Source organism: Verruconis gallopava (genome assembly GCF_000836295.1).
Source record: "Verruconis gallopava strain CBS 43764 unplaced genomic scaffold supercont1.29, whole genome shotgun sequence".
Taxonomy (NCBI): Eukaryota; Fungi; Ascomycota; class Dothideomycetes; order Venturiales; family Sympoventuriaceae; genus Verruconis; species Verruconis gallopava.
The window spans coordinates 1-13,919 of NW_015622165.1; the positions used below are offsets into that span (position 1 = coordinate 1).

General features: G+C 46.6%; 6 protein-coding genes across 7 annotated transcripts; 2 read left to right on the forward strand and 4 right to left on the reverse strand.

The window, feature by feature from the left end:
• The first annotated feature begins 1,495 nt into the window (after positions 1-1,495).
• Positions 1,496-2,788, forward strand: PV09_07357 (urease accessory protein G). The gene is made up of 2 exons (XM_016361114.1): positions 1,496-1,874; positions 1,934-2,788. Exons 1-2 carry the CDS (start codon positions 1,711-1,713, stop codon positions 2,529-2,531), a joined length of 762 nt encoding a protein of 253 aa, XP_016210934.1. The 5' UTR covers positions 1,496-1,710; the 3' UTR covers positions 2,532-2,788.
• On the reverse strand, positions 2,640-4,367 carry PV09_07358 (uncharacterized protein). The gene is made up of 2 exons (XM_016361115.1): positions 3,485-4,367; positions 2,640-3,424 (listed from the first exon to the last, which is right to left on the reverse strand). The coding sequence occupies exons 1-2, from the start codon at positions 4,058-4,060 to the stop codon at positions 2,993-2,995; spliced, it is 1,008 nt and encodes a 335-aa protein (XP_016210935.1). The 5' UTR covers positions 4,061-4,367; the 3' UTR covers positions 2,640-2,992.
• A 1,346-nt stretch (positions 4,368-5,713) lies between these two features.
• PV09_07359 (uncharacterized protein) lies at positions 5,714-8,095 on the reverse strand. Its single transcript, XM_016361116.1, has 2 exons — positions 7,708-8,095; positions 5,714-7,660 (listed from the first exon to the last, which is right to left on the reverse strand). Exons 1-2 carry the CDS (start codon positions 8,024-8,026, stop codon positions 6,069-6,071), a joined length of 1,911 nt encoding a protein of 636 aa, XP_016210936.1. The 5' UTR covers positions 8,027-8,095; the 3' UTR covers positions 5,714-6,068.
• A 225-nt stretch (positions 8,096-8,320) lies between these two features.
• PV09_07360 (uncharacterized protein) lies at positions 8,321-9,614 on the reverse strand. Its single transcript, XM_016361117.1, has 2 exons — positions 9,208-9,614; positions 8,321-9,120 (listed from the first exon to the last, which is right to left on the reverse strand). The coding sequence occupies exons 1-2, from the start codon at positions 9,254-9,256 to the stop codon at positions 8,690-8,692; spliced, it is 480 nt and encodes a 159-aa protein (XP_016210937.1). The 5' UTR covers positions 9,257-9,614; the 3' UTR covers positions 8,321-8,689.
• Positions 9,615-9,759: 145 nt separating this feature from the next.
• On the forward strand, positions 9,760-12,843 carry PV09_07361. 2 transcript variants are annotated; one of them, XM_016361118.1, is made up of 8 exons: positions 9,760-10,140; positions 10,289-10,353; positions 10,775-10,850; positions 10,918-10,980; positions 11,033-11,155; positions 11,205-11,874; positions 12,001-12,150; positions 12,373-12,843. In XM_016361118.1, exons 1-8 carry the CDS (start codon positions 10,082-10,084, stop codon positions 12,505-12,507), a joined length of 1,341 nt encoding a protein of 446 aa, XP_016210938.1. In that variant the 5' UTR covers positions 9,760-10,081; the 3' UTR covers positions 12,508-12,843. The 2 variants fall into 2 exon arrangements, with proteins under 2 accessions (XP_016210938.1, XP_016210939.1); XM_016361119.1 differs by having other exon boundaries at positions 10,289-10,332.
• On the reverse strand, positions 12,664-13,748 carry PV09_07362 (uncharacterized protein). Its single transcript, XM_016361120.1, has one exon. The coding sequence runs from the start codon at positions 13,674-13,676 to the stop codon at positions 12,852-12,854; it is 825 nt and encodes a 274-aa protein (XP_016210940.1). The 5' UTR covers positions 13,677-13,748; the 3' UTR covers positions 12,664-12,851.
• Positions 13,749-13,919: the final 171 nt, after the last annotated feature.

Below are 13,919 nucleotides of genomic sequence, written 5' to 3' on the forward strand. Positions count from 1 at the left end.
AATTACCCCGCTTTTCATACAACCTCGGTTAGTTGAATACCTCGGTTATTACCTAATACCTGAATGACTAATATTTTCATTCTGTTATTTAAGAAATATATTATAGATCTCATTCTGGATCAACATATAGTAAATAAGGCAATAAGGATATTATAGATAAGGTCTATATAAATATCCTGTCTCTACTAATATTACTCTCCTTCATAATTCAACTGTCTAGTTTATCTAGTAGTTAGTTTAAATATTTTCTTATACTCTTAAAGCTCAGACTATTCTAAGTTATAAATATAACTATCTTATTATATTCCTTCTATAATAAGCTCTTATTATATCTTATTCCTTTGCTCTAGGAAGCTAAACCCTTCCGAAGTGGCTTACATTAGTGAGGCTAGTCGGTATTGGGAAAGTATTCCTAACAGTACTTAAATCTAAATAACTAAGCCTAAATACCTAAACCTAAGTAACTGAACCTAAACACCTGAATTTAAATAACTAGGCCTAAATACCTGAACCAGAATATCTGATAATCTGGATCCGAATACCTAAACTTAAACTCCTGGAACTCCCTCCCTAGGCCCCTCTTTAGAGGCTTTGCTAGCTAGGAGGAGGATATAATTATAAGGTTATCTTTATAATATATAATTAATATTATCCTATTATCTATTTAATTAAAGTAGTACTAATATTAGCTAATATAACCTAATATAACTTAATATTACCTAATATTAGCTAACTGGACTCCTAAATTAAACTAACTTTCTAATTTAATTTTATTATGCGCGCGCCTAAATCCTAATTAAGAAAGGTATAATAAGGCCCCCTTTATATTCTGAGTAAGAACTTGTAAGGGGTGAATGTAAGCGTGATATCAGGATGGGGAGCAATAAGTATGGATTAGTATTAAAACTGATGACTAAGGAGTAAAACTAAGGTAGATACTATATATAGCTTAAATACTGCTTCCCCCTGGAGCACGTGACCCGCGGCCTGAGCGCAGCTGTACCGTGCGTATGTTCCTACTCCGTTCCTCACAGAACTATTTTTAGGCCTTCCCTTCTTCATATAATATCTTAATTATTATATAATATTTTAGTATAGCACTACTGAATAGATAGTTGATAGCCTCATCAGTTTACCTTATATGATAACTTGAGCAGATCACTTCTAGTGGTTCCGTGACACTACCTTAATATAGGTAGTATATCTATAGATATGATTATATAGTATTATTTAAGGTATATTATACAGCTTTATAGCCTCAGCGACACTTAATATAGTGTGTGATTAGATAGTATAAATTATAAGAAGCATTCTAGCCTTATTTTAAGCTTTAATATTGATGTGTTGTAGAGGCATATGGTGTTAAGAGAGAATGGAAGAAGCCCCACTGACGGCTGAGTGGTGGTGACGGCCGAGTGGTGAGTCACGTTAATCTAAAGTTATCAAGAAAACTAGGGTCCGAGCCGCTTTAAACAACCATGGTTTGCATTCTAGGGTAAATTTTACAGCAACGCAGTCGTAGTTAGAGTCAAATTCATTATGTCTTGCCAGTAAGGCTTTTTTGGGTCGCTGCGTGGAAGCTGGAAAGGCGTCATGACTGCCCCACCATGTGGTTCGGTCTCCATTTATCTGCATTGCACATTGATAGAACACCCTTACGCCATATACCTGTCGCATACAACCTCAGCGATTATATTATCGATATAGGCAATGGTGTCTCACTCACACGACGGCCACAGCCATTCTCACGAAGGAGTAGAGCACGGCCACACTCATGAGATCCTCGATGGCCCGGGATCGTTTCTTGGGCGAGAGATGCCTATCGTCGAAGGACGTAATTTTAGCGAGCGGGCTTTTACAGTTGGAATTGGCGGGTGCGTCTCCTGGAAGGATTCGAAAAGCAAGAAAGAGAATACTGACATATTCGAATCAGGCCTGTAGGCTCGGGCAAGACAGCGCTGATGCTTGCTCTTTGTCAAGCTCTTCGAGATGAATATGCCATAGCCGCGGTAACGAACGACATCTTCACGCGAGAAGACTGCGAATTCCTCATTCGACATTCTGCTCTGCCTGCTGAACGTATCAGGGCAATCGAAACTGGCGGTTGCCCTCATGCTGCAGTTCGAGAAGACATATCCGCCAACCTTGCGGCGTTGGAAGATCTACATAGAGAGTTCAAGACGCAGATTTTACTCATCGAGTCTGGGGGCGATAATCTTGCCGCAAACTACTCAAGAGAGCTTGCAGATTTCATTATCTATGTGATCGACGTGAGCGGCGGCGACAAGATCCCGAGAAAGGGAGGGCCAGGTATAACTCAAAGCGACTTGCTCGTTGTTAACAAGACAGACCTCGCAGAAATTGTGGGGGCTGATTTAGAGGTGATGGAAAGGGATGCACGGAAGATGAGAGAGGGAGGACCGACAATTTTTGCTCAGGTAAAGAACGGAGTAGCTGTCAAGGACATTGTTGGCCTGATTCTGAGTGCCTGGAAAGCGAGCGGGGCGGCAGCTACGTCGACGTCTAAATGAGCACGTCTGACACGACAATACGTAAGTGGGTGGTGCGAGGATAGTAGTAGATCTCACTGTTAGATGAAACGATTGTGCATGACAAGAGGCAAAGGTACGACGACGACCTTTAAAGCAGACATTCAATTGTTTGACCACGGCACATTGAGCGCAGGCCGCCTTGTAGTTTCGTCAGGGTATATAGCCAAAGACTGTTCAGAGAACTGCATAAAATGGGGATCTCAGAAGCAAATCCAGGTTGACCTACCTCTCTCTCTTTGCATGCGCTCTCGTTTTGACCAAAATCTTGAAGTAGATTTGCTGTCCCATCACATGAAAAATACAGTGTTCCCAGCGCCGTACGTGCTCATAACCCCCTTTGGTATCATAATAACACCGTATGTATACAATACACGTGCCTTTGCGTTACAATTCTACAAAAAGCCTAGGAAGTGAAAATGAAATTGTGATGACAATGTTAACTACCTCGGGAAATGCCTTAGTGGTCGCCTGAGCCACGTTTCCCACCACCTTCGTACACCTATTACAGATGCTCGACCGTCGTTATAACCCCTAGGCTTGTCCGAGCCGTCGGGATCACCAAGAATAGCATTGAAGAACCAAAAGGCAGCAGCGACCCAGGCTGCACCGGCAACTCCCAACGAAAGCAAGGGTGAAAGCAGATTGACTATGACCAGCATTGATGCGCTGTATTCAATTGCAGAGTATGACGAATGAATATATGCGAGTTGGATGTTGAGAGTTGGTGCAAGCAAAACGGCGACTTGTTGCCAGAACGAGCCGGCGCTTGTGCAGATCCGAAGGGGCTGGAGTAGAGTTGCTGTCAAAAGCGCGAGCAGGGTGTATAAGAGGATGATGAAGGATACAACGCAATTTGGGAAAGAAAGATAAAGCTGAGGAAACGACGTGGTTAGTAAAGCACCGATGGACCTTCTGTTTGCTATTAGGCTCACCAATATGCTCAAGGCCTTGTTTTCGAGGTTGAAAGTTGCTTCGTCATCTTCTCTTTCCGGTAGACCGTATAATGATGATGATGCGCACCGACGTCCCGTTCCAGTCTCGTCACTTGCTGCTAGTCTACTATTTCTTGTCGGAGCTTGTCGCTTTTCTGGATCGGTCTGGGGGTTGTTGCCGAGAGGATACGGCGAGGCCATTGCAGAGTAGTGTGAACTGATACTCGAATGGCACGAATCTCGAAGCGCAGACTGAACTGCCGGGCTGTACGTGAGACTTGCGGGACTTGAAGCACCGGAAGACAAAGAGGAGAAGGTCTTTTCAGACGCAGAAATGCCAACGGCAGGACATGAGTCCAGAGACAGGCTCTTCGAGTGCGAGATCGTTGTAAGTGAACCTACTTTGGAAGATGGTGCCGGGAAGAACGGTGTGTACTCATGTGAGAGTGTGTTGTCCGGACTGCGTGACTTGGAGGTATCTCTGGATGAAAAAATGCTAGATTTGTCGCTGTTGGATTGGTTGCAAGACTGAGGAAAATATGCCGTAGGCGGCAGTTGCGGGAACGTGGCAGTCATGAAGCTCGCGGAAGGAAGGTATCAACGGTGGGTACAGTGCTACGTTGATATTAGACAGGCGAGTGTCGGCAACGTCGCAGAACAGCGTTTGGAAGTATCTGCCAGGTCGAGCGGAATGCTCTCTTCTTTAATGGGAAGACAATCATGGATGAAAATGCTAGACATCTTGTCCAGTCTTGAACGAGAGGATCACAGTATGGGAAGGACAAGGAGCCAAGATGCTGAGCCCTTGGCAGTTGAGATGCCGTGGATGTGATTGCGCTTGGGAGTGACACACAAATGCTGCAGACGTCGGGTGATCATGTTGCTCGCCACTATCTGGAGCCTTGTCTGCGCTATCGTCGCATTTGAATATTTGAATCAATTCAAATCTGGACGTCGCCCAGAAGTATCTCCTGTGCTTCGATGAATTTTCTTGTCCGACGAGCAAGCGGGACGATGGCGAAGAGTGCCAAGCGTTTCATTCTCGATCCGGCATAGGGATCGTCCATTAGGTCTGGAGATGTGCCAATGCAAAAGCCTTCTTTTCCTCCTAGACTGTACGCAACGACAACCCAAGCAGAGAAGTATGCATTTGCTGCTGCCACGTAACTTAGGCTGTCTCTTTAGCCACATTCTCAAGTCGCAGAATGCATGTTTTGTGCGGTTACAACGCCGGAGTAGTTGCTCTCTGTTCGAAATTCAAATAGGACCCAAAAAGCCCCTGCGTCTAAACGGACCTTGCAGCTACTGGGTTGTGGAAAGAGACTGAAATGTCGGAACCGACAAAAGCCGAAGACAGAAGCGCACAATCGTTCCACGTTTGACTGCCTTATAGGAAGGGTTCCATCCTCGAAAAGTTTGACGAGGCATACATGCCCAGACAATCCACTGTCATCATGCGTGGCGCCGAGAATGCACCCTGCCAGTTACTGGGCCGAGGCTCCTTGGAATTCCTGGGCACTGAAGATTCGTACCTGTTTGAGCCCGAACCTGAAGAGTTTGGAATTGTAGAACCTCCTCTAGCTCTTGGTGTTAAATTCACCCTTTCAAGACTCAACTGCGAACCATATAGTATACACATCTCTAGAACAGGTCATAGCGTTATCGAGGGGTCTCGCCGGATCCTCCATGCGAGCTAATTTTTGAACCAGTCACCTTTTCGACATGTTTGACCTTTGAGCACCACCTTCAATGAAAGAAATCGGAACGATCCTAACTTAGATTTTGGAAAGGGAAGCTGATTGAAAGGTCTGCTATCACGAGCTCTTCACTTTTGCCCCTTCGTCTATGTATAATTCATCTCATCAATGTTCTTGCATCTTTCTTGCGTCAGCGTCAAATCGTAGCTTGCTTTATAGTTTGGCCTATGATGACGGTGAGTGTGCGCACGCTGGGATTTACGAAGTCGATGCAGCACCAACACCTGGCGCCCAAGCTTTTGTGATGAAGGGACAATTATTAACCGTGTAAAAAATATCGCTCTCGTCTCGTACTCGGGACTTGCAAAAGTAGAAGCAGATTCTCGCCTGAATCTCTAAAGAACGGTGTTGCTAGTTGGCCGTCTGCATCCTCGTTCAAGACTGACGAGTTTGCGTTTAGGCATGAAACAAGTCGGGTTGTGGAAGAGTACAATTTTACTGTTCATGAATCTGTGACCGAATGGTGGCCGTCGTGGTATGTTCACTTCGTCTCGAATTCAAGTAACTAGATAGGTCATCCATGTTGATTCCATGTGTTCGCCTCTTTTCTCTTTCTGGTACAACTTAGACTACTTGTGCACTTGCCTTTTCGAGCGCGACGGTGTCGAAACTTGAGGGCCGAAAAAAATTGAATGCTACAAATTTCTAAATCCTGTACACAATGCTGTGCTCCGCTACTTGTTGGGCGCTTTATTCGGCTGAACGTAGCTAGTAGAGGATGCATACTGACTAGTAAAACTTTACACATACTGCCAAAGTTCCAACTCTTTAGGGAGGACAACAAGTTAATTTCGAGTATGCTTTCGAAATAACCTCGATAAGTACTGTCAGACCAGGACGATAGATTGCTCATGGCCTTGGCAAAAGAACTCGTCGTCTTCGTCAAGTCCAAGAAGCTCAGCCACTCCTATTCGAATGTACTCGCTATGCTCTTTAGATTTTTGCTGCAGTATCAAAGCGTGTTTTTTGTTGTCTTCGTCAAGAATCAGGCAATCTGCATGTTCGAAACCGTCATCTAGATCATCTGAATCCATAAATGCAGTACCAAGAAGCTTATTTGATAGCGTACGCAACTCCCACTCAAAGTCGATACCACGTGCAGATATTCGCCTTCGAGATGTTACCATCGCTCTTCTCAGCCGGCCTAGAATACTCAAAGAGCATTTCGAAACTGTTCCAAAAGCATCAGCGGATTCGAGTTTCACTGTAATGGACTTCACATTTAGTTTTGCAGACTTCATGTTTGACCGGAGCGGCCACTCGATGACAGCATCAATGCAAGCCCATGAAAAGGAGGGAGCACGATATATCTCTGGAAAGACTACTGGGCCACGTCTTCTCCAACAAAGAGCGTATGCCAAGTCGAGCTCCCATAGACCAGCGATGTACCTGGAGCGGAAATGACGGTGGAATGCTTGCGCCAAACCTGATATCGCTGTCAATTTATCTTTTGACCTTGTGAGTTTCCGCCGCGAATAGCTCTGAGAGACAACGTTTTGATACCAGATGTCCAATAGTCGATCTTGATTGTCGAAGTCGGACGTAGTACCGTACAAATTGCGTGCAAGTCCTGGAACTGTATCGGCATCACTCCAAAGGCTCCAGGGACGAAGTCCGTCCTCAGCCAATAGACATTGGCGACATTCCCAGAACACTTGTGATTTGGTATAATGCAAAATTCTAGGAGATAAGATCCGCTCTTGACAAACCCAACCGCGTTCGGAGAGGGGTGAGCCATCAATTTCGGGAGGTGTCGGTCGACGGGAGCCTCGACTTGGATCCCAGAGGAATATTGATGTTTTTTGACCGTCTGACGTCTCGCTCCTGAATTCAAAGGGCTTGCTTTCTAGAGTAAGCTCCTGTGAGCTGCTGCTTACGTTGAAGCAGCCACTGCTGGAATCGATTCCAGAATCTGCAGCAATTGTTACATAAGAGTTCGAATATATGTAACCCATTTTCGCGCTCTCCCTTTGCCAGTCCGATTCCGAGTCTTGAACTATGCAACACGCATCAATCCAAAGATATCGAATCTTCAGCTTCCGCGAGATCTGAATCGCATCGCGGAATGTTTTTGGGAGTGATTTGAAATCAATGCGGGATCTTCGGCGTTGAATAGAGCGAGACTCTGTAACAAATGCTCGCGAATTGCCCCAGCAATACGAGAGTGTTGCGTACTGCTTAGGTTCTCCATCGTTGTCGATCAAACGCAAGTCTAGATCAGGCAAAGTAAAGGCCTCCAGATCTAGCAGCCTGGCAGCTGGAGTATGCTCCTGGTCTTTCAGCGATAAAGGCGTTGAGCAGTGATGAAGGTTGACACATGTTGCGAGCCACGAACGAACAGTATCAAATGTGGTTTCAGAGCTTGTGTCCTTCAATGGGCGTTTTGCAGTGATGTCAAATCGGTTCGCCGCCGGGTCGCCTATCTATTCTCAGTTGGTATCTTTAGCAATAACTGGGCAAACACACCTGCATCGGTGTACAGAAACAAGGAAAGGCGTGCATTTCGTGATGGCTCTGCAGCGCCTACATGTGAAATGTTGAGCACGACCTGAGGATCATCCTCACTGAACGGTGCCAACGACAAGCATAGCTGAGACGCTTGTCGGCTTCGATCTTTACGAAAGAGCAGCGAGCAGAGGCGGCATCTTTGGGCACTGCGGACTAGGCTTGAGCGCGAGGGAGCATGCAAATAGCCTTCGGGACTCGCTAGCTTCTCAAGAGTAATGTGACGGCAATATTTGCAGTGCTGGATACCGTTCAAGTCATCAGCATAATTTACATGCATGCTATCCCCCGGAACGACACGAAGCAATAGTCCTATGTCATTCTTTGGTGTTCTCCATCCTCAATTCATCGAAATGGCCTTGTCACAAACAAATTTTCCACCAGGGAAACCGATCACATGATAATCATAATTTTTGTCCCGACCCGCACGATTGAATTCAGTGATGATGGAAGGATGTCAGTTTGTGTAACATCTGACTTTCGTCTGGGCAGCGATTCGCGATTACTTTGGGTATGGCATGACATATCACGTGCGATATCGAAGCTCCTTGACATAACACCGAAAAGAAAAGATTATTATGCCATATGGGTGTCGCTGACGAAGCACAGTTGGCCTGCAAATTCTGCTAATATACTGAGTATGAATACTAAGCCAGTGCTTTGTGTTAAATTACGGAATCATGCTTTTACAGGACTTTTGATAGCATCTATAACTGACGCATAATATATTCACTTTCCGCAGAGCCGGGTTTGATCATCCCGCTACAATATCAGCGAGCCACACCGAAATGACAGTAGACCCATATTGTCGCCTTCTACTATGCAGATTAAGAATTGGTTTTCGTCATGTATTTTGACTTGTGCGGAGAAGCATAGTCAAAACGCCGCCAATGCAATTCATGCCAACAATACTCTTCCCTTGGAGACACCATGCGGCAAATGTCTATGAGCGATGCATTGTACATCTTCTGAGCGCTTCCAAGAGCTCTGGTCGGTCTTTCAACGCAACCTCGGCCTGCTTAAAGGTCATCCACTGTCTGGTTCGCTTTTTCATTTCAGGCCATTCATTCTCTGTCCGCTCAACAAGCGCCTCAAAAAAGTGATACGAGGCTTTGGGAGCCTGGGCCGTGAGCTGCTCCGGCTTTCGTTGTTCCGCAATTGTTCCCAAGTCGTATTTAACGCTGCAAACAATTCCGGCCTCTTCCCACGCCTCCCTACATGCCGCCTCTTGCGCCGTGGCCTCATCCGTTTCCCACCCACCCTTAGGTAGCACCCAACGACTTCTGGTCGTGGACTGGACGAGGAGAACATAGTATTTATCCTGCGAGAGAGGAACAATGCCGGCTACCAGTCGCTCGCCCTGGGTACCGTAGCCTGTACCAAGCATAGAAAGTCAGCACGCTGGAAAGGACCAGCCAAGTTGTGCTTGATGGCACATCGAGAGCGCAAGCGAGTACATACGCTGCTTGTCCCGCCCAGTCCTGGAAGTCATGCTATGTGACTGGGCCATAGTGACGGCCAGCTTGCCAGCGGAAGGCAAATTTTTTAGGCTGGATATGGCCACGCCCAGACTGAGGTTTTAAGCGATATTTGGTGTCAGTTCCGGCTCAATGGTTCCCTCTGTGGAATATATCAACTCCCTATTCAGTTGGGAAAGAGATTTTGATGGATAGCTGCAGCGCGAACGAGCAGGAACGGCGCAGCGGCACGGTCAGCTCGGAATGAAGTTCGAAGAAGCTTTCGAGTGTGTGAGAGAACGGGCTGCCAGTGACAGCAAAGTCACTACCGCGGCAGGCCGGGCTGTGAGCAGCGGGTGCACGCTTCGAAAAGGCAGAGTATGCTCATGGTGGAAGTAATAAGGTACAAAGTGGATAGGCGAGAAAAAAGTGCGAGAATACGTTCGTGACTAGTGTTGCTCCACAGGCCCCAAAGCAAAGGCCGGAGTGGACACCCCTGTAGCTTACCTGGCCTCTCACAGCGACCTGGAACCTGGCTTGACAGCGTCCTATTATTTGACATTTCGGCAGGCTCAGTCGCCCACAGAGACGGGCAGCTTGCGAGCACGTTTTCGCATGCGGAGCTCCATGTTGTGACGTTACTCTCCACAGCTCGCATCCTCCTGTCGCGGCACGAGAGGCGACGTCCAGTCACGGTTGCAGCCGCCCAGGATTCTGGAAGCCGTCTCCTTACACGCTTTGAAATATCCCTGCGTTCGCATGCAAAGTCGACGAGATTGCCGTGATACTCGACTGGACTTTAAAACCATCGCACCCAGTAGCTGTTCAACAACTCACCGCCCACCTCACATTCTCCTAGCATCCGTCGTGGGGGGATCATGCAGAATATCCTGGAGAAGCATTCAGAGCCGGGCGTTTCCCTTCTGACGCCAATCGGGTGAGTATTGGCCAGTAGCCTGCCTCAATTTGAACATGTGTTTATTTGTTTGGTGCTCTCGCTCACTTGCGCTCCGAGTCGGACGGGCGTCACTCTTTTCTTCAAACATCCTCTCACCATGGTCCTTCTAACCTTCGGGATCTCACAGATATCACACGGGCGATTGCGGATATTGCAAGCAAGAGGATCAAAGTAACAGAACCCCAAATTCTCGTGCGTCCCTGCCTTTGCCCGGTCCACACCTGTCGCAGCTCATCCTCGTACTGCGCCATCGTATGAACGTCATCACAGATCGTGTACCACTGCGTTTCTCTGCGCAAGCATGTTGCGACCCCAAGCGGATTTTTGGACTGGTCTCGTGCTCAGCAGCTAAGTATGGCTCGGGCCGACCTATGATCCCCTGGAAGAAAGTTTGATATAGAACTGATATGCTCCTGTGGTTACGTCCCGATACGTACGATGCTAGGTCAGATCGTTGACCCGCAATCCTCGATCTGACGTTGGTCTCATGCAGGCCTGCTGTGAACGTTTACAACCCTCCACCTTCCCTGCACCTTCATGCCACGTTGTTTTCTATGCGACGCAGACTGGCTCACGTCCATATCTTACAAGTTCTAACTTTGCCATTCAACAGGTGTTTCATACTATGCAACAGCCAAACAGCTGACCGTTGATCACTACCAGACTCTTGTCGATCGAGGCTGGAGAAGGTACGTTTTTTAACAGAGCAGGAGGCAGACAGTCCGTCTACTGACTTTCAATTTTCTATGTTGGCAGATCTGGGAAGCTTCTCTACAAACCGGATCTTCGACATTCGTGTTGCCCCCACTATACAATTAGGTGTGACCTGTCAAGCTCTGTACTGACTGCGGCTCTTGCTTACCATTTCTAGACTACCTGTCAGCGAGTTTAAACCTCGAAAAGACCAAAGACAGGCTGTGAATCGATGGAATAAATATGTGTTGGGAGAAGAATATCAAAAGGAGGCAGCGCGGCTTCGTCCCAGATCTAAGGCGTGAGTTGGTTGGGCCTAGTGTAAATGCGGAAAACTAATGGACCCGTAGGGAAAAGGCTCGGTCAAGAAGAGAATTTGACCTTCTGTCTGCAATACACGAGAGTGAACACAAGACATTATCAGATTCACCTCTGAAACCAGCTCACGAATTTGAAGTCGTGCTTGAGTCGGATGCTTTTACCGAGGAGAAGTTCAACCTGTATGAAAACTATCAGAGACACGTCCATCATGAGCATGAGAAATCGATTTCCAGGAATGGCTTCAGGAGGTTTTTGTGTTCTTCGCCACTCAAAACCACAACACGGAGTTGTAGAGAAGGTGACATACAAAGACTGGGCTCTTTTCATCAATGCTATCGATTAGATGGACGACTTATTGCAATGGCTGTTTTGGACCTACTTCCACATTGCGTTAGCGGCGTCTACTTCATCTATCATTCCGATTTTGAAAAATTCAGCTTTGGGAAGATCAGTGCACTCCGCGAGGCTGCTTTGGCACTTGAAGGTGGCTATCAATATTACTACATGGGGTACTACATCCACAGCTGTAAGAAGATGCGCTACAAGAACGACTATACTCCACAGTACTTGTTGGACCTGGAGATCATGCGCTGGAATAAGCTCGATAATGATGTCTTGAGACTACTTGACACACACCATTATCTTTCCTTGTCATTATACAGGACGAATAAATCTCCTCGAAGGAGAGTCTTTGATTCTGTAAGTTTTAATATGTGTTCAAAAGGAGTTTTCCGTGCTACCGAGCTATTATAAGACTCTTTTTTGCATGCGATAGCAGTGACTTTGTAATACATCTTTCACGGATTCAACACTAACTTCATAAAGGCGCAGGAAGCAGCTTCCGCAGTGCGCAACGGCTTGTCTTTATTCGAGGTGGAATTTGCAGGAATGCTTACGGCTCAAGAGCTTATGGCCACTGTCGACCTAGACCGCGTTTCGATAGGAATAATGAAGGATGTTGTGGTTCATGGTAAGGTAGGTCACGATATTCCACCTGTCTTCTGGACGTAAAACTTCACCTTGATCTTTGCTGGCACCCTGAGCTTAATGTTCCAATGACTGGTTTAATTGGGGAGATTCGATTAGAACCCATGCAGCACTTGGTTTTCGTAAGACTTAGTGTCCAATCTTTCTCAGAATCATTCACTTAGATTCTGTTGTTAGTTACAACACAAATCTCTGACCTTTGTCACACAGGACTTCGTAAAGTGGGATGAATGGAGCATTCACGATAGCGGCGAGAACACTAGCATCAAAAGTGCCGTTGCACAGCTAATTGCATGCACCGGACCCGAAATTGCGGATGAGATCATAGTGTCGTTCGATGGGTAGAGAACGTAAGCTAATCCAAATATTGCATATCTCGAGGGCCAATTGCGATTATCTCTAACTCGGAAGGCAATCAATTTTGAGCATTTTCGCGACTCCTATCTAGTTGAGCTGATGCGGTCGTCACCTTTAAGAATTATGGTATTGTTACGGGCCATTGGGCTTGATTGCTGTTATGAGATGGTTTCTTGAATTAAACATTACACCTGAAGGACGAAATTTGCTCGAGTTGGACAGCAGAATGCGACCTTTCAGATGATTCCTTTGCAGCTGCACACCCATCATTCTCGTTTAGCAGGCTCCAGTGATGAGACTAGAATGCACCATTTAAAGTTTGACCTGATAACTTAGATTTTAGGAAGTCTTTCAAAGCTTCCTCCTCGCCCTGCGCCTTTGCTGAATTGACCAGCTCCCGCAATACTCTCAGCCTCGATAGCCTGAACGCCCCTTATAAATTCATTCTTCATTGCATCTTCGAATGATGAAGCGTTGTATGCAGCATAATAGCATGAATCTCTGTCTAAATTCATGCATAATTGTGGAAATGCTACTAGCTGTTCAGCAATGTTGGTTGCCTCCACTAAAGCCTTTCCCTTTGGAACTACTCGATTTGCTAGACCCATGCTGAGTGCCTCATCTGCTTTAACAGGTCGCCCTGTTAAAATCATGTCAAGTGCTCTTCCCAGACCGACAATGGCTTGTAGCCTAACCGTACCGCCGTCGATTAGAGGTACCCCCCATCGCCTGCAGAAGACGCCGAACACGGCGTCTTCCTCTACAACACGAATATCTGCTATTAAGCTAAGCTCTAATCCACCAGCAACGGCATATCCAGCGACTGCGGCAATGATTGGTTTCTTGACCTGCAAGCGGGTTGGGCCCATGTGGGCTCTATTACGGCCTTCAACAGGCTGCAGAAAATTATCGAATTCCGATCCGTGCTTCGTTCGCTTTGCTACCTCGTGAAGATCGGCGCCTGCACAAAAGGATCCATGGCCACCAGTCAAAATGCAAACTCTTTGTGTATTATCTTCCTCAAAGGCGAGGATCGCTTCGTAGAGCTTTTGCCCAGTCACTGAATCCACGGCGTTGCGCCGGTCTGGTCGGTTAATTGTTATGGTTGTGATGCCAGCTGGAGTAGACGTGCTGAGAACTGTAGATTCAGCAGCCATGGTGTTCAAACGAGATTGTCAGATGTTGGAAAACTGACAGTTGTCAAATCGCAAGGAATAAAAAGCACAAACCTAAAAGCGCGGGGCCACTAGAACTAAATCACGGAGGGTGCAAACATGCCTCGGCAAGTGCATTGAGGATAAGAGCAATGGTAAATCATGTACAACCAGATCTTGCTCAATCTTGTCACCTTGAAACTCTCATGACAGATTTAGTCATCAAGCACGTATGCTCTCTGACCA